The sequence below is a fragment of the Mizuhopecten yessoensis genome, unplaced genomic scaffold (assembly GCF_002113885.1).
Source record: "Mizuhopecten yessoensis strain PY_sf001 unplaced genomic scaffold, ASM211388v2 scaffold6863, whole genome shotgun sequence".
In the NCBI taxonomy this organism is placed as follows: Eukaryota; Metazoa; Mollusca; class Bivalvia; order Pectinida; family Pectinidae; genus Mizuhopecten; species Mizuhopecten yessoensis.
Window position 1 is genome coordinate 1010911 of NW_018406762.1, and position 20574 is coordinate 1031484.

Genomic DNA, 20574 nt, shown 5'->3' on the forward strand with positions numbered 1-20574 from the left:
ATTAAACATCCACTCTGGAAAACCTTTGGAACGGAATGCTTTAACGTGGTCAAAATCATTTTTCTTGTCGTGTTGGTTGGTTACAAGTGTTTGAACGATAAGAACCACTTTTTCCAATTACCTATTTTGTTCTAGAGTGTTTGGAATTAAAGTTTAAATGTAGCTCAGTCTAATTCGGCTTCCTATACACATTGTCTGGTCCGGCGTTTTTCAAATACTGTGAAATCAGATATTTTCGTGGAGCCTAGATTTTGTGGTTTCCCGACAAAAAACATTTCGTAGGTACATGCATTCGTTGATTCCGAGTACACAATTAAAATTGTAATTACTTCATGGACCTACTATGAATTCGCAGATTAAGATTATCCACAAAATATATGAAATTAAAAAACCCACGAAAATTAGTGATTTCACAGTATGCATATATATCAGAGTAAGGTAAAGCACCATTTTGTTCCGTCTGTTAAAGATTGCTGGTCTATGGGGAATCATTTTACGTCTAATTAACGGACAGTAATCGTACAATCCATGTGAGAAATCAGCAGTGTTTTAGTTAATAACAACAAGTGTAAAAGTTAATAACAACACGTGTTTAAGTTCATGACAACGAGTGTAAAAGTTAATAACAACACGTGTTTAAGTTCATGACAACGAGTGTAAAAGTTAATAACAACAAGTAATTTAGTTATAAACAACAAGTGTTATAGTTAATAGAAACAAGTATTATAGTTAATAACAACACGTGTTAAGTTAATGACAACGAGTATGGAATTTAATAACAACAAGTGTTTTAATTATTAACAACAAGTGTTATAGTTAATAGAAACAAGTATTATAGTTAATAACAACACGTGTTTAAGTTAATGACAACGAGTGTAAAAGTTAGTAACAACAAGTTTTATAGTTCATAACAACAAGTTTTATAGTTCATAACAACAAGTATTTTAGTTATTAACAACAAGTGTTATTGTTAATAGTAACAAGTGTTATAGTCAATAACAACAAGTGTTATAGTTATTAACAGCGGTGTTGTTTTTGAAACGTCTATGTTATAAGTATAACATTGATCAGTGCATGTCAATACGCTTTGAAAACAATTACCACTGTTGTTTACAACCATTTACGTCATTATCTTTAAATTCTGATCTTTGTTTATCAATAAGCTAACATAACATTACTGTTACTTTTCCAACATCGAACATAAACAAAACTGTTGTTTTAGACGATCTAACATTACCAGGAGTGTTGTTTAAAACATGTATCGTAAACGTCAATATTAATTCCAAACTTTCAACACGAAAAAGTGTCCAAACATCTAACATAAACAACAGTGTTGTTTACAACTACTATACTCAAACATTAGTTTTACTGACAAATATCTAACATAAACAGCGATGTTGATTACATAAATCTTATATCTACGACGGTGTTATTAACAAATATCGTTACTATCAGTATATACTGACGTTTATCCTTTATAATTCAATACAAGAGATTTTCAAATCGTAAACGTGTATTTGTTATATGGCAAATGGTATCATTCATATTATCGAAAATGTCGTCAAATGCAAAGCTGTTACACAAAACAGTAAACATAAATAAAACGTGACATATCGCTACACTAGATTTTAAAACAAAATAATTTAAGTTGTAGTCGGGATGTCTCTCCTTATTCTGCATATAATGGTCATACAGATCAAAAATATATACTGGTGCCTTGCTAATGGCACGAAGCAAAACATTGTTAGATACTTTGTTTTGTTCATCTAGAAACATGCAAACAATGATACATTGTAAAAAAATAAGCTTGTTTTCATTAAACACGGATCTTATATTAAAAAAAAAATCAAAAAATCTTGTAATCTTGGTGCACTTTTATTAAAACGTGGACACAGTCATTGATAACTTCCTTTGTCAATGACTTGTGTTGGCGTTTCAGGATCAGTTTTCGTGAATGATTTGTAACAAATTCTAATGATTATGTTGTTTGTTTACTCTTATACCAGGAGTCGCTCAGGTGATGAACAAATCCGACGGACTCGCTTTTGATGAACATGACGATCAACTGTTTGAAGTAAGTGTGCTATCAGATTCTATGCGATATGGAATTCTATAGGGATCGAAAACGTGCTTTCATTCCATTTGGCTTCCTACGCATCCAGTATTTAATAACAAAAGCAGTCAAAGGTGTTATATTTATTTGTTCTAATGTACAGGAAAATCAACATGTGGGATCAAACATGGCGTAGCAGTGCACTACTTTTATTCAGTAACCGATATTCATATACAGGAAGTGATTTAACATGTTCATGTTATAATGCTATCATAAACAATACTACGTACCATGACCAGGAAATTAATGTTTTGAAAAGCAATCCTTTTATTTTTGTATATACATTCTTTTATAATTCTTTATTCATTTCGTTTCAGGCTTTCACGATATTCTGTGGTTTGGGAATTAACAACTGTGTTCTATACGAGGAGACGGCCATCTTGTTATCGAAACAAGCTGTAACGTTAGAGGTATGGCGGTCCCTTATCAATCAATTGCACCCACAAATATAGCAGAACACACCCATTGTTACTGGTTTAATGTAGTTATCATCCAAAGTAATTATGGGATCATGTGACAGAATTGTTCACTTTGATGCATTTAGTGTTTTATAAATAAGTAAAAACAAATTTTACGTTTGCAAATATGTTTAAGCGATATCAAGTGCTTCATAATATTTTTTGTAAATATTGAAAGATTTTCACAACAATAACATATTCCAAGACTGTTTTAATTCAAAACTTATAAAAGAAACATCAGAATTGTGATGGCAAGTACTGAACTCGACAATTATTGCGTTAATAAAAATATTTCAAGATGCAGTGATAGCTGTAGAATGTATTCAGACAAGTCCTGAGCATCTTTTCTAACATATAATTACTCAAATTACACTCCAATTACACTCCAATTACACTCCAATTACAAAGATATCTAAAAAAAATGTTGGTGCGTTTCACCGGGAAAGCATTAATGCAGAACTAGAATATCTTGGATCCAAAATTTACTGAAGATGGCGTCAAAATTAAGTAAACAGGACTCCATCCGTCCTACAATTTTGTTGTCGAAATCCTTTATTTGCAAATATGAACCATTATTTTCTACCACCACAATATAGTTTCATAGATGTCAAAAGTATCCTTTTCCTATTCGTCTGAAAATTATCAACATTGAAGATCATTCTTTTAAATCTTACCAATTAAATGAAGTGAGTATTTCTCAGATAATAAAGGCTACTTACAATTTACCCTTGCAAAACACCGAAATGGCGTGTCAGGTATTGCAAACGTGCTCCAGCCTAGTGGTTGTGATAATTGGTTATCATATCTGCATTTTTTACCCATTTTTGTCTATTGTCGGTATATTCATGTAATTTTCTACATGAATAGATATATAACAATTAAATTTCTTGTATTTTTAGAAGTATCACTTATCGGCAGGTCACGAAAATCCGAGAAAAAGCGAAATAAATAATAACAACTGAATACTGCAGTTACCTCCCCTTTATCATTGTTCTTATATAAACTATAAACGAGAGGTGATCAAATAGCCGTTGTTTCGCTTTTAAAAATCTCTTACAATTCAAACATATAGAAAGTCTATTTTTTTCATATGCTATCTAAATGATACTTTATTGAGCATGCGTGATTGTGGTGCTAGAGTGTGAGTGAAAATGTGTGAGATGGTGGAGCGAGTGTGTCAGTGAGGTTATGTGTGATTATGGTGCGAGGGTTTCGAGTGAGGATGTGTGAGATTGAGGTGCGAGAATTTGATTGAGGATGTGTGGGATTGTGGTGCGAGGATGTGATTGAGGATGTATGTTACTGTGGTGCGAGGGTGTGAATGTGGATGTTTGTTACTGTGGTGCGAGGGTGGGAATGTGGATGTATGTTACTGTGGTGCGAGGGTGTGAATGAGGATGTCTGTTACTTTGGTGCGAGGGTGTGAACGAGGATGTCTGTTACTGTGGTGCGAGGGTGTTAGTGATGTTGTCTGTTAATGTGGTGCGAGGGTGTTAGTGAGGTTGTGTGTTAATGTGGTGTGAGGGTGTGATTGAGGTTGTGTGTGGTTGTCGATTGAGAGGTTGAATGAAGGATGTAAATAAGGGTGGGCGATGTTTGTTTCTTATGCGAAATTGTGCAAAGATGTGATAAGTAATTTACGAAATTTGCACAGATTTTTCCAAAACCTTTTATGTGCCGTCAAATTCCATTTCATGTTTTGTTCAGAAAATATTTATGAAATAAAACTGTCAGATTGCGCAATCTACCGGGGAGTATTCCCTGACAGACATGTACTCCTTATAACCTTTTACTATACAGAACAGAGCGTCAAATTTTATCCCGCGGACGTAGACAGCTGAGGTTTAAATCCCTCTTTACCAGAGTGGATTAAACTCGGTAGCTGTGTTCCAATGCACGTAAAAGACTCCTCTTTGGATATATTTGGAATGAGAAATGGCGAAAACATTGCATGACTACTTAAAAAGATTGAACAAAAACACATCAGAGCTAAAAATCTACGTATTTTTTCTTTCGGAAATACAACTTATCTATAGCCTGCAGGATAAATTACGATCTATATCTAACACACCCACATACAAAATTGAATTTGATACATTCCAGACTAATATCATCAGTCGTAGTCTGTTCTGTTACAGACTCTGTCCTACCATGCCGGTGTATCAGCGACGGATGTTGTGCGGCTCAAGGTGGGTCATTTCGTCAGGAAAAGTATAATTATAGCCAGAAGGCACATGACCAAATCCCGGGTGTTGATTGGATAAATACGTTTGGTATACTTTGGCGTGATATTGCTTTGTTTAGTGAAGGAGTATTTATAAGATTATGTTTAAGTTTCTGATGATTTTTTTCAGGTTGGTAAGTATGGATTATGAGAAGTTCTTTTTACATAACCAATAAAATTGTCTATGTGACGTTTCCATGACTAGAACGAAATGTACACTGTCACCTTCATCAGACAAATGACCAATAAAGCGTATGCACACAAAGGTGCAAAATGTGTACGAGTTGTCCATAAAATCGATGTCGATTTCGGCTACGCTGGAAACGTATGTACAATAGTTGTTATATATATATATATATATATATATATATATATGTGTGTGTGTGTTTAAGTATATCTATATATACATGTTTAAGTTATAAAACACTATTATGTTAACGGTGTGAAACCGAATAGCGGGCCAAATGAATGTATTCGTCGTATATATCAATGTAAACAAAAATGATCCTGTGAATGCTTAGGTATACCTTGACACTACAACGTCAAAGTGTATCAGTATTTTATTCCCCTTGACGAAAATAGCTATTCAAGAAATACAAGGTATTGCAGTAGTTAAGTCCTTTATGGTCTTATAGCTGTGGCAGGAAAGACAGAGTGAGAATACAAATAATATTAACGTAGATATATGCTGTGTGTATAACTGAAATATTGTATCATCTGACAACTTTTAAATTGCTCGCGACAAATGTAATTTTAGTTATTCTAAATTGAGGTTTATACAAGACAAAATCTATTCAAATAACGCGCCCAACTGGCGCAGTCACAATCACGTGACCATACTGACCTGTAGCAATTAGGCCTAGGGGGCCCTCAATTAATTGTCGATAGTGGTCATTGTTTTCAGAAGCGTTGGTCAGTTTGGCGGTTTTAATTTTGTTGCACTTTCTTGCTCGACTTGACGGTTAAAATCGTTAACCATCATACCCTTTTTTAACATGGGAATTCGTGTTTATTCTAGAACATTATTTAGCTATATTCTGGATTACGTGTGCATTGCGTGACGATTCGTGTGAAGTGTTCGTGCATGCTTCGTCTTCGGTTCTGAACCAACTCATCGCAGGTGCGCCCGCCATTTTTTGTTTTGAACCTGAAAGTTTTCTGTAATCGCATTCTGAGCACGTCAGCTGGTTCTGCGTTATGTACGTTGATGACGAATGATGACTATTTATTTGTTTTCTGCATCAGTTTTTGCCGTGAGTTTCACAGGATATTGTAGCGTTCTCGAAGTGTTGATTATTTATTCTCGCTGTTAAGATATTGGACCCAAACGCCGAACGACTAGGCTTACTCGATACAACCCCGAATTAATTAAAAACTGGACGCTTTCCCGGCTAAAAGAAGCTTGTGAGGAACTAGGAATTCACACCCAAGGTAACGCTCGACGATTTGTTCTCGTTCGTTTGCTGCGTGCCAACGATAGGATTTCCCCCGTTGCGGGCCCCGCTCTTGAAGGTGCGCGATCCCAAGATGCACAGCAAAGCGGAAGTTACAATAAAGATGGCGGCGCCCATGATACGAGTCATCTACAGGCATTTAGTTCACTTTCAGCAAAAATTCCTTATATGTAGAAAAACTTTTTCATCTCTAAATGACAAAATCAATGCGCTAACCAACAATTCTGTCAGCAATAGCTCTACTACGCCTGCTGACGTAACTGGAAACCAAACTGGATTACAAACATGTACAGATATGACCGGCTGTCAGAGTCCTGGGGGTTATTTCAGCGTACGAGCGGTTTCATATTTTGCATCAATGTATATTGTGTGTAAATATAGTCTCTATTATAGATTTATGTCTGAAGTGAGTCTTTATCTTTGTACCTGCAGATGTAGTCCCCCTGTTAGTCACGTTTCCATACCTGCTAGGGGACACCTCCTGAGTCACGTACACATTCTTTACACTCTCTTTTTTGTATTTGAGATCGCTCAAATGGCTACTGTGTCTGGTGGACTACTCCACCTCTTTTGTCTGTACAAGAGTGAGTCTTTGTACCTGCAGACGTAGCCCCCTGTTAGTCACGTATTGCCTTCAATACCTGCGAGTGGGGTTACCTCCTGAGCCATGTACTTACATTCACGCTTGCTGATATTCTCACGCCTAGTGTGACCGCTCGCTAGGCCACATGTCTTTTCCGTTCCCATACCTGCTAGGGGGGAAACCTCCCAAGTCACGTACACTTTCTTTACACTCACTTTTATGCATTTGAGATCGCTCATATCATTACTGTATCAGGTGGGCTACTCCACCTCTTTTGTCTGTACAAGAGTGAGTCTTTGTACCTGCAGACGTAGCCCCCTGTTAGTCACGTATTGCCTTAATACCTGCGAGTGGGGATACCTCCTGAGCCATGTACATGTACTTACATTCACGCTTGCTGATGTATTCACACGCCTAGTGGGATCGCTCGCTAGGCCACAAGTCTTTTTCTGTCTTACACAGCAGGGTCGCCTGCCTCGTGTCGATATCATTCGATTAGTTAGTATTAATATATATTTTGTATGCCAAGTACTTTGTGTTGTTTTAAACAGTCAGGTTTTTACAAATAAAACACAAAATCTTTGTCCGTACTGCAGCAGTACCTTACATCAATCTTGTTTCTGCCCATGTTCCCCCGTTCCTTTGGCAACATTAACAGACACAGCCAAACAGAGTCCTCCAGGTCAGAGAGGTAGTCATAATAAACAGAGTCATCTACAGATTTGTACTGTCGCGTTCGTGTATTCCATGATGGTGAAGAGCTATGCAACAACTTAAATGGTGAAAGGGGCTGCAATTCAGCATATTGTAACAGTTCCAATCCGAACAAGAAGAGATAGCGTCAATAGCGTCTACACCTATTAATGTTGACGTTTTAAGGCAGGAACTGCAGGACCATCATAACAGGGAATTTGTAGAGGATTTGCTGCACGGCCTAACTTTGTTTATATTATGACACAGGTTTTCAGCTCATTCCAGAAGCCTAATTTTGGTTTAAGAATTTGAGGTCTGCTTTAAAGAATAAAAACTGTTTGTCTACTTTGATTCAAAAAGAAGTCGACATAGGATTCTAACGAGCCCTTTCACAGAAATTCCTCTTAAAAGTTACCGTATCAACTCGCCATGTGGGCTTTCTTCCTCAGCTCATGGAATACACATTTATGGAATGGAATTATTTTCTTTCTGGATGACAACGTTACCTTGGCTACTGACATGCATTTGTATACAGATGCTACCCTAAGTGCTTTTGGAGGCACTCTTGGTTGCAGTTGGTTTCAAGGATTGTTTCCCCCTTCACTACTTGAAGAGGATACTTCTATGGCCTTATTTGAACTTTATCCCATAGTGATGGCTTGTGGTTTTATGGGGTCATTTGTAGTCGTGAAAAAGAATCTTATTTCACTGTGACAACCTTGCTACTGTTGACATTATAAGTAAAGGTAGATCTAAGGTTCAAAGAATTATGAAACTTATGAGACGTCTAACTCTCCATGGCTACACAACCAGTTGTATTCATGCCATACATATTGAGGGCAAAGAAATATTGTGGCCAACTCCATTTCTCGTTAGCAGATGGACAGATTTCGAACGCTGGCCCCTTATGCCCATTATCAGCCCATGAGGTGATGATGCTATGAACATTGATTTTTAGTGGGACAATGCTCTGAGCATATGCGCAGCATTACCTTGTCTACCTTACAAATCAGCACTGTCATGTTTCTTGAAATTCGTAGTGATTAACTCTTTAGCGATTCCATGTGATTTCTTTTGTGACTTACTGTCAAACTGTTTTGAGTTTTCGCTTTGACACCATAAGTTATATCTCGCTGGTATTCAGTTTCATTATATACGGAATGGCTTGGGGGGTCCACTGTATAGATCTCTAAGATAACCATATATTTTCAGAGCAGTCCGTCGGACGCAAGTAACAAGTACTGGTAACAAACGTTAACCTATTCCTTTTTTGAGATGTGGAAAATTCACATGTAGATATGCTCATGATAATTCATACTAATTAGTGATGTAAGATTTGCTCAAGACTTGTCTAAATTCGTCCTTACACTGCATCATAAAAATAACCACCAAAAAACTGACCCATTCGGTAGTTGTGTAGATATCGTATTTTTTGAAAACATATTGTTGTACCCTGTAAAGTCTATGAAAGATAATGTAGACCAACGCATGGTTTCTAACCCCTGTCCAGCCTCTCCTTTGTTCATTGAAGTGAGCATGCACACTGTGTTCAACCTCTGTACAGAGGTACCTTTCAGCTGGTTAAGTTAAAGAAACCCTCTTGAGATCTGGACATTCATATGGCTCTTATTCAGGTCATTCATTTCGTAATGGAGCAGCTACTTCTGGTGCTGCGGGGGAAATCTCGAAGATCACATGATTCAGACTTAGGCCGAATAAGTCTTCTTGTTATACTAGGTATATTCATACTTGCCCTTCCTCCTTTAGAAAGGCTCAACAGCGAATGCATAAGTGCAGATTACGTATGGGCGCTTCTCGAGTACTTGTATATAACAACTTTGTCATGCTAATATACATGTACACTATAAAGGTACACATACTACACAGATTAATAAATATACATACTTTTCTTGGGGGCATTCATTTGTGTCAATACATGCTGGTATATCATGTATTTGTTTTTCAAAACACTGCATTCTTTTTTGGCATTAAATTCTTGGGGAATTTTTACCCCCAATTCAGTTATGTATATATTTTGTCATAAATGTATATTGTGTATATATATAGTCTACATTATAGATTTATTGTCTGAAGTGAGTCTGTATCTTTGTACCTGCAGATGTAGTCCCCCTGTTAGTCACGTTTCCATACCTGCTAGGGGGACACCTCCTGAGTCACGTACACATTCTTTACACTCACTTTTATGCATTTGAGATCGCTCAAATGGCTATTGTATCTGGTGGACTACTCCACCTCTTTTGTCTGTACAAGAGTGAGTCTTTGTACCTGCAGACGTAGCCCCCTGTTTGTCACGTATTGCCCTAAATACCTGCGAGTGGGGTTACCTCCTGAGCCATGTACTTACATTCACGCTTGCTGATATTCACACGCCTAGTGGGATCGCTCGCTAGGCCACAAGTCTTTTTCTGTCTTACACAGCAGGGTCGCCTGCCTCGTGTCGAGATCGCTCGATGAGTTAGTATTAATATGTATTTTGTATGTTAAGTACTTTGGTTTTTTTTAAGTCATATTATGTTGAGTAGTTTAAATTACTTATGAGCAGCCCCCAAGAATGCCAAAATAATAAATTAAATTTTTATAACTGAACAAGTCACTAGTTTCGAACCTTTAATAAATTTTCTTGAACTATGATTACTTTTGTTTTGTTGTGTATAAAATATAATTTTGATTATTCTAAATTGAGGTTTATACAAGACAAAAATCTATTCAAATAACGCGCCCAACATGCGCAGTCACAATCACGTGACCATCCTGACCCGTAGCAATTAGGCCTAGGGGGCCCTCAATTAATTGTGGATAGTGGTCATTGTTTTCAGAAGCGTTGGTCAGTTTGGCGGTTTTAATTTTGTTGCACCCACCACCGCCCCTCTCTGCCTCTATTTTATGGATATATATTGTCCAATGCTTAAAAGGTTTCTTTTGTTTTTGTCATGTATTATACTTTTTCTGTTGTTCTGTATGACTATTATTGATTTATGTTTTAGGTATGGTTATGTATTTCTGCTTTGTGTTTATTTGCTGACTAAACGATCATGAGATGTAATATACATCTACGCATAATTTGTATTTGTTCAACCATTTCTTATTTACGTTTTTTTTTTCTTTTCTTTTCGTGTTTGTGACTTGTTTCAGATATTTTTTTGGCTTTTGATGAGTGAGACAACACTCGCCTGCTGGTCTTGAGCAAAGGATAAACCTACCTCCCTGATTCAGGCTGGAGTAGCCGGCTCGCAGCTTACCTTTATACATCAGGGATGTTTGTTGTTTTCTTCTTCTTTTTTTCGGGGCTGTTCATGTTTCGATAAAAAAAAAATGTAGGCATTAAATTCTTGGGGAATTTTTACCCCCAATTCAGTTATGTATATATTTTGTCATAAATGTATATTGTGTATATATATAGTCTACATTATAGATTTATTGTCTGAAGTGAGTCTGTATCTTTGTACCTGCAGATGTAGTCCCCCTGTTAGTCACGTTTCCATACCTGCTAGGGGGACACCTCCAGAGTCACGTACACATTCTTTACACTCACTTTTATGCATTTGAGATCGCTCAAATGGCTATTGTATCTGGTGGACTACTCCACCTATTTTGTCTGTACAAGAGTGAGTCTTTGTACCTGCAGACGTAGCCCCCTGTAAGTCACGTATTGCCTTAAATACCTGCGAGTGGGGTTACCTCCTGAGCCATGTACTTACATTCACGCTTGCTGATATTCACACGCCCAGTGGGATCGCTCGCTAGGCCACATGTCTTTTTCTGTCTTACACAGCAGGGTCGCCTGCCTCGTGTCGAGATCGCTCGATGAGTTAGTATTAATATGTATTTTGTGTGTTAAGTACTTTGTTTGTTTTAGGTCATATTATATCTTGAGTAGTTAAAATTACTTATGAGCAGCCCCCAAGAATGCCAAAATAATAAATTATTTTTTTATAACTGAACAAGTCACTAGTTTCAAACCTTTAATAAATTTTCTTGAACTATAATTACTTTTGTTTTGTATAAACAAACACAAAAACACAAAAAAAATCATCATTGAATAATATTTATTATAACCAAGTTGCTGTAAGCAATGTTAACTCTCATGTAGTTAATATATTATAATATATATCCATATTTCTTGTTTTCAGACGCACTCCATTATCAATTTCAATCAATATAAAGATATCGACTCTATGAACCACTTGGAGGACCATTCAATCTATCTGTGCCCGTAATCATGAAACCATTCTCATACTCAAGCATGGATTTTGTACTCAAGCCTAATTTCTTGTTCTGGTTATAAATCAATGATAAAATCCTATTTTGTCTATGATATGGGACACATTTGAGATACTTAAAGCCGTATACTGTTTTTGATGTTTACATTGACTTTTTGATCGTTTGACATGATTTACGCGAGTAACAGTGACATATATCAGTAGGTTTTTTTAACTGAATGTAAATCAGTTGTTAGTCAATAATATATGAAATTAATAATATAAATATCGCAAAGCAACATTTACTGAACAAAATAGTCAAAAGTTTTATAGTTGAATATAAGACGGATGTGAAAGTATTTGAGAGAAAATAACCTTTTTGAATCCCAAGTTTTACATTCTTCCGTGATATGTTGATCATTTTAGGTCAAGGTTAATTCTGTTGTTGGTTGCAATACTTCATTTCATTTTTTTCATTTCAACAGATTTTATTGACATGGTGTTATGGTCAAATGGATCGAATAACAGGCAAGCCTATATACATTCTTTCCATAGGTGGCTAGAGTATTACAATAATATGATAGAACTTTAGCTAAATATATTTTATAGATATTTTTAAATGTTAATACATAAATGTAAACGATAAAGTAATTAAAGGGAGGTAACTCACTTTTGATTATTTACAATACAACATAGAACATACACACACCGACACAGACAGACACACACACAACACACACACAAACAAAAAATAAATATAGTTATTAATTATCATAATTACACGTGTACACATGAGTAACTCTTTAACATTCGATACAGTTAGGTAGATAGACCAAAAGTCCATGTGCAAGTACTGCACAGGTCATCACCACCAAAACTGTGTATTAATTTATTTATATGTAACTATTTAATCTACAGATTTAACCTGATATGTACATTTATCAAAAGTATAAGTAAAACATTGTGTAGAGGGGCACAAAATAATTAAATGAAAATATATATTTATTGCATTATCAAATAAATTCACAACCATGTTCAACTGTTTTCATAGAAAATTACAGTTTTTGACAATATAATGGCTTTCTAGATCTTGTAAAAGTGAAAACGTTTGGATTTCCCTATAAAGGTTGCCATACTTGGGACCTCCATTCCTTTTCTTTTTTCCTCCGTCTGCTCTCTTTATTTCCCTGGCGTTACCAAGATCGCTAGGTCGGCCGCATCAGTTCGGGACATGCTGTTGTGTCCAGGTTACAGATTTCCACTAAGATGGCGCTTAAATATTGCTCTTGAATGATTCTCTTTTTCTGGACACCGTTTTAATTTGACCACAGTTTCTGAGTGGTCCAATCATCTTTCCTCGCCGTCGTTGCATGTCCTCAACTTTTTAGTAGCCCTCCTGTCGTAATTGGACCTTAGGTGTTCGGGAAAACAAGCCAACGAATTTTATAAATTTCAAATTATACCCATCAACATTCAATGGTTATATTTTCTACAGGGCCAGAAAGTACCAGAGGCGCCGGTGTGGAACCTAGACAACCACAGATTTAATGATTTCTCACTCACGAAAGACGAGATGCTTGTAGCAGCCATTAGAATGTTCGAAGATTTAGGATTTATAAGAAAGTTCAAAATTGATATCGAGGTAGGAAAAATATACTTAAAATAGTTTCCTGTTTTATATAATTTTTTGTTAGGAAAATTTGCTTCGTCCATTTGGATATTTTCTTTGCTTGATCCCATGTATCATTATCATAAGTCAATCTAATATTGATGGTTGTATTTTGTAATGAGAGGAGAAATGAATTTCAACAAGCCGTGGCATTTCACAGAATAAACGCAACATTATGATAATTTGTAGAGAATGCATTTGTGTTGTTTTAATCTGTATGCTACATGTTTCGCGTTCTTAAATAAGACAATAGGTAATAAAACATGTGGGGATACAATGATCATGAAAACTTTCATTCTATTTTAAATCTCGTGGGTTCATCATTTTGTATATTTTACGTGTCGAATGGTATTTCGGTTTTGTCAGTCTGCTGTACCCCATTTTACCTAGGTGTTGTGTCGATGGCTCCTGACTGTGCGGAAGAACTATCGTAATGTCTCGTATCACAACTGGCGACATGCGTTCAACGTGTGTCAGACCATGTTTGCGTCCCTTAAGGTAAGTAGAAGGGTGGTGCTCACAAAACTGACGACATGCGTTCAACGTGTGTCAGACCATGTTTGCGTCCCTTAAGGTAAGTAGAAGGGCGGTGCTCACAAAACTGACGACATGCATTCGACTAATGTCAGACCATTTTCTTAGGTATGTCATCTCAGATAGCATTTAATGGGTTATCGTCAATGATATGTTTTAGAAAATGATATATATGCGGAGGTTCAGTCAGACCATACTCGTAGCCCTAAAATTGGAAGGGTGGTACTCACATAGAGTGGAACATAGTTTCTTTTCTGGATAGTTTAGAAATCCCATCATTTTCGATGATATAATAGTTTAACTACAGTAGAGTGTTTGTGTTAAAATATCCGGAAAAGGAGCAGGTCTGCTCAACAATGTGTCCAGATAACAAAGATTTGTTCATTATTGGTATTTAACTATATGGTTTGGGATAATGTTTATCTTTTATAACAGGCTCATGAATATTTTGTTAGTGTGTCATTCAGGAAATAAAAAGTCCCAAAAATACCCACCTGTGGCATCTGTCATGACCGTCAAATCAGACAGAAAGACTTGGTCAACAACTGTTAAGTCATAGTGAAAAGGTATTTCATCATGGTAAACATGGAGTTGGAAATCCGGTTTGAGTGTGGAACATAAAAATGTTTCTCTCTTTGTTATCCCTGACTTAGTAGTTTATTAGTCTAGAGGACAAGTCTTTCAAGAAGATACTGATACCTAGAACAAGCTGTTGAGTAGAATTGAGAAATGTTAACTCTATAACGTTTTATCTCTATAAATGTTGTTTTCGCTATAGAGGAGTGGAGTAAAGCGCCATCTGGAGGACAGGGAGACGTTAGCTTTGGTAGTGGGATGTCTCTGTCATGATCTGGACCACAGAGGAACTAACAACGCCTTCCAACAAAAGTCAGCAAAATCCAAATAAAAAATCCCTTACACTTTTATCATTCTGTTGTTATTTACAGCTTAACTTGAGTTCTCCTAGGCATATAATTCTGTCGTTAAGACAGATTTGTGCACGTTAAAATATCTCTTTTCTCAGTTATCCCAATCTGGTACCTAATATATATATATTTTAAAACGACATGCTATTTAAGATAGACTTTGTTATATAGTTTCGCTTGTACTCACACTTTGTAAAGTTTACGATGTGTATATTTACTCCCACCTATATTGTTACACTTATCAATGTATTATTTGTTTTTGTTTTACTTTGCTCAATTACATGGTTCAAGTGGTACCATGGAACATCACAGTGATGCACTTATCAATGCAGTGATGTGTTATGTTTTACAGATCGGGATCCGCCCTTGCTCACTTGTATGGTACAAGTGGTACCATGGAACATCATCATTTCAACCACGCCGTTACTATCCTCAACAGCGAGGTATGTCATCTTCAATGATTTATCGGCAATGGTATGTTTAAAATCAATATAAATGCGGATGTTCAGTCATATGTCGAATGCTAGAGACCAGGTTGTTCAGATTGTCAAAGTTGTGTTGAGCTAAAAGGTGTCACAGTAAACAATCGGACATGCGCGTTGTATTCTCCGATCTAACAAAAAGGGAGTCGTGACCAGGAGTCATTACACGTTTTTGTGTTATATACACAGTGTGCTGTGCTGGTACCTTCAGTAAACTTAGAACGGTAGTGTTAGTAAACGATCACAAAAACAATCGAAGGATATTTTGTTCAAACTAAGCAATGACCTTCGATAGCAAAGTTATGAGTGCAAAAGGGGGATAAGCTGGTTTCTCTCATACATCTTGTCTCTCAGAATAGCAGCTGTCGTATTTTTCACTGATTAATGGAAGATGTTTATGGCAGCTAACAGTTAGAGGAGCAATATAGCAAAATAAACGTCATAGTTATACATTTATCTTTTACAGCTTGCCTGTCCAATTATACAAATAACCTTCCTTGCATTAATGAAATATTTATGAAATGTCCACAAGCTAATGATGATATACGTCATTTACTTCCATCGTCAGAAACAATAACTCAGAAATACAGTCGCCATACCATACGTTACTTTAGATATTGGGGCCTGGGAATCTCTTTACTTTACAATTATGATGACAGTTAAATAAAAAGTCAGAATTAATGGCACTGAGGCTCATTTCTTTTTATCTATTGAACCTTATAAAAAAAGACAACACAACAAATTATCGCTATGTTGATAAGGTCTGACGTAACAAAGGCTGTTTTTACACTTGGTACATTGATTATAAATGAATATTGGTTTGATGGTGGGGTCATTCTTACCCCGCTCCTATTAGTCCATGCTGGGCCATGACACAATAGCTAAGACTATGGTTCATGCTATTGTTATATGATATGTCATGTTGCATTCCAGGGTAATAACATATTCGCTAACTTTACGTCCGAAGAGTACAGTGGGACTATAAACTTGTTGAAGGAGTCCATACTGGCCACAGACCTCTCCCTCCACATACAGTAAGCATTACTGATTTCTCCCCCTAACTTGATATTGTGATGTAAGTGATGCGTAATATGTGTTCTGATTCGTGCGAGGAGGATTATGATGAGATCATGTATTAAAAACTATATAGGTCATTTCAATAAAATGTAATGAGAAAACCTTCCTTATGTCTGATATTGTTTCTGTTCAAAAAACATTCCATTTCACATGTAGTTGTGGATGGGGTTCTGTTTTCAATAAAAGCAAATCAATCTAAAATAGAAGTTTTAAGATCATGTTGAAATAATTATGACATATACGAACCTCTCTTAATTGCTTAATCGATTCAGATTACGAAACAAATTCTTCGCCATGGTCGATTCCGGACAAAATACCTGGGATGACCGGGAATCCAAGGAAACTCTCCGAAGTATACTGATGACGTCATGTGATATAGCTTCTATTACGAAACCCTGGCAAATACAGCGAAAGGTATGTTTGTCATAAAGATGTACAACAAAAGAAATGTACACGTACAGCGAAAGGTATGTCTGACGTGTAACATGTAAAGCGGAAGGTATGTCTGAGTAACACGTACAGCGAAAGGTATGTCTGACGTGTAACACTTACAGTGAAAGGAATATATGATGTGTAATACGTACAGCGAAAGGTATGCCTGATGTGTAATACATACAGCGAAAGGTATGCCTGACGTGTAACACGTAAAGCGAAAGGTATGTCTGATGTATGATACGTACAGCGAAAGGTATGTCTGACGTGTGATACGTACAGCGAGATGTATGTCTGACATGTAACACGTACAGCGAAAAGTATGTCTGAGTAACACGTACAGCGAAAGGTATGTCTGACGTGTAACACGTACAGCGAAAGGTATGTCTGATGTGTAACACGTACAGCGACAGATATGTCTGACGTGTAACACGTACAGTGAAAGGTGTGTCTGACGTGTAACACGTACAGCGACAGGTATGTCTGACGTGTAACACGTACAGCGAAAGGTATGTCTGACATGTAACACGTCGGGCGAAAGGTATGTCTGACGTGTAACACGTACGGCGAAAGATATGTCTGACGTGTAACAGCAAGAGCGAATGGTATGTCTGACGTGTAACACGTACAGCGAAAGGTATGTCTGACGTGTAACACGTACAGCGAAAGGTATGGCTGACGTGTAACACGTACAGCGAAAGGTATGTCTGACGTGTAACACGTACAGCGAAAGGTATGTCTGACGTGTAACACGTACAGCGAAAGGTATGTCTGACGTGTAACACGTACAGCGAAAGGTATGTCTGACGTGTAACACGTACAGCGAAAGGTATGTCTGACGTGTAACACGTACAGCGAAAGGTATGTCTGACGTGTAACACGTACAGCGAAAGGTATGTCTGACGTGTAACACGTACAGCGAAAGGTATGTCTGACGTGTAACACGTACAGCGAAAGGTATGTCTGACGTGTAACACGTACAGCGAAAGGTATGTCTGACGTGTAACACGTACAGCGAAAGGTGTGTCTGACGTGTAACACGTACAGCGAAAGGTATGTCTGACGTGTAACACGTACAGCGAAAGGTATGTCTGACGTGTAACACGTACAGCGAAAGGTATGTCTGACGTGTAACACGTACAGCGAAAGGTATGTCTGACGTGTAACACGTACAGCGAAAGGTATGTCTGACGTGTAACACGTACAGCGAAAGGTATGTCTGACGTGTAACACGTACAGCGAAAGGTATGTCTGACGTGTAACACGTACAGCGAAAGGTATGTCTGACGTGTAACACGTACAGCGAAAGGTATGTCTGACGTGTAACACGTACAGCGAAAGGTATGTCTGACGTGTAACACGTACAGCGAAAGGTATGTCTGACGTGTAACACGTACAGCGAAAGGTATGTCTGACGTGTAACACGTACAGCGAAAGGTATGTCTGACGTGTAACACGTACAGCGAAAGGTATGTCTGACGTGTAACACGTACAGCGAAAGGTATGTCTGACGTGTAACACGTACAGCGAAAGGTATGTCTGACGTGTAACACGTACAGCGAAAGGTATGTCTGACGTGTAACACGTACAGCGAAAGGTATGTCTGACGTGTAACACGTACAGCGAAAGGTATGTCTGACGTGTAACACGTACAGCGAAAGGTATGTCTGACGTGTAACACGTACAGCGAAAGGTATGTCTGACGTGTAACACGTACAGCGAAAGGTATGTCTGACGTGTAACACGTACAGCGAAAGGTATGTCTGACGTGTAACACGTACAGCGAAAGGTATGTCTGACGTGTAACACGTACAGCGAAAGGTATGTCTGACGTGTAACACGTACAGCGAAAGGTATGTCTGACGTGTAACACGTACAGCGAAAGGTATGTCTGACGTGTAACACGTACAGCGAAAGGTATGTCTGACGTGTAACACGTACAGCGAAAGGTATGTCTGACGTGTAACACGTACAGCGAAAGGTATGTCTGACGTGTAACACGTACAGCGAAAGGTATGTCTGACGTGTAACACGTACAGCGAAAGGTATGTCTGACGTGTAACACGTACAGCGAAAGGTATGTCTGACGTGTAACACGTACAGCGAAAGGTATGTCTGACGTGTAACACGTACAGCGAAAGGTATGTCTGACGTGTAACACGTACAGCGAAAGGTATGTCTGACGTGTAACACGTACAGCGAAAGGTATGTCTGACGTGTAACACGTACAGCGAAAGGTATGTCTGACGTGTAACACGTACAGCGAAAGGTATGTCTGACGTGTAACACGTACAGCGAAAGGTATGTCTGACGTGTAACACGTACAGCGAAAGGTATGTCTGACGTGTAACACGTACAGCGAAAGGTGTGTCTGACGTGTAACACGTACAGCGAAAGGTATGTCTGACGTGTAACACGTACAGCGAAAGGTATGTCTGACGTGTAACACGTACAGCGAAAGGTATGTCTGACGTGTAACACGTACAGCGAAAGGTATGTCTGACGTGTAACACGTACAGCGAAAGGTATGTCTGACGTGTAACACGTACAGCGAAAGGTATGTCTGACGTGTAACACGTACAGCGAAAGGTATGTCTGACGTGTAACACGTACAGCGAAAGGTATGTCTGACGTGTAACACGTACAGCGAAAGGTATGTCTGACGTGTAACACGTACAGCGAAAGGTATGTCTGACGTGTAACACGTACAGCGAAAGGTATGTCTGACGTGTAACACGTACAGCGAAAGGTATGTCTGACGTGTAACACGTACAGCGAAAGGTATGTCTGACGTGTAACACGTACAGCGAAAGGTATGTCTGACGTGTAACACGTACAGCGAAAGGTATGTCTGACGTGTAACACGTACAGCGAAAGGTATGTCTGACGTGTAACACGTACAGCGAAAGGTATGTCTGACGTGTAACACGTACAGCGAAAGGTATGTCTGACGTGTAACACGTACAGCGAAAGGTATGTCTGACGTGTAACACGTACAGCGAAAGGTATGTCTGACGTGTAACACGTACAGTGAAAGGTATGTCTGACGTGTAACACGTACAGCGAAAGGTATGTCTGACGTGTAACACGTACAGCGAAAGGTATGTCTGACGTGTAACACGTACAGCGAAAGGTATGTCTGACGTGTAACACGTACAGCGAAAGGTATGTCTGACGTGTAACACGTACAGCGAAAGGTATGTCTGACGTGTAACACGTACAGCGAAAGGTATGTCTGACGTGTAACACGTACAGCGAAAGGTATGTCTGACGTGTAACACGTACAGCGAAAGGTATGTCTGACGTGTAACACGTACAGCGAAAGGTATGTCTGACGTGTAACACGTACAGCGAAAGGTATGTCTGACGTGTAACACGTACAGCGAAAGGTATGTCTGACGTGTAACACGTACAGCGAAAGGTATGTCTGACGTGTAACACGTACAGCGAAAGGTATGTCTGACGTGTAACACGTACAGCGAAAGGTATGTCTGACGTGTAACACGTACAGCGAAAGGTATGTCTGACGTGTAACACGTACAGCGAAAGGTGTGTCTGACGTGTAACACGTACAGCGAAAGGTATGTCTGACGTGTAACACGTACAGCGAAAGGTATGTCTGACGTGTAACACGTACAGCGAAAGGTATGTCTGACGTGTAACACGTACAGCGAAAGGTATGTCTGACGTGTAACACGTACAGCGAAAG

The 20574-nt window shown here is 38.1% G+C and overlaps 1 protein-coding gene across 2 annotated transcripts in view; it reads left to right on the forward strand.

Annotated features, from left to right (window-relative positions):
• Positions 1–20574, forward strand: part of LOC110452749 (dual 3',5'-cyclic-AMP and -GMP phosphodiesterase 11A-like) — a 124588-nt gene that overhangs the window by 96826 nt on the left and 7188 nt on the right. For both annotated transcript variants that reach the window (XM_021501409.1, XM_021501410.1), the window contains 9 exons: positions 2007–2074; positions 2431–2523; positions 4710–4760; positions 13241–13387; positions 13805–13912; positions 14727–14836; positions 15227–15317; positions 16290–16390; positions 16706–16847. In XM_021501409.1, the coding sequence (XP_021357084.1) occupies positions 2007–2074; positions 2431–2523; positions 4710–4760; positions 13241–13387; positions 13805–13912; positions 14727–14836; positions 15227–15317; positions 16290–16390; positions 16706–16847 (911 nt within the window). The remainder of the gene's footprint in view (positions 1–2006; positions 2075–2430; positions 2524–4709; positions 4761–13240; positions 13388–13804; positions 13913–14726; positions 14837–15226; positions 15318–16289; positions 16391–16705; positions 16848–20574) is intronic.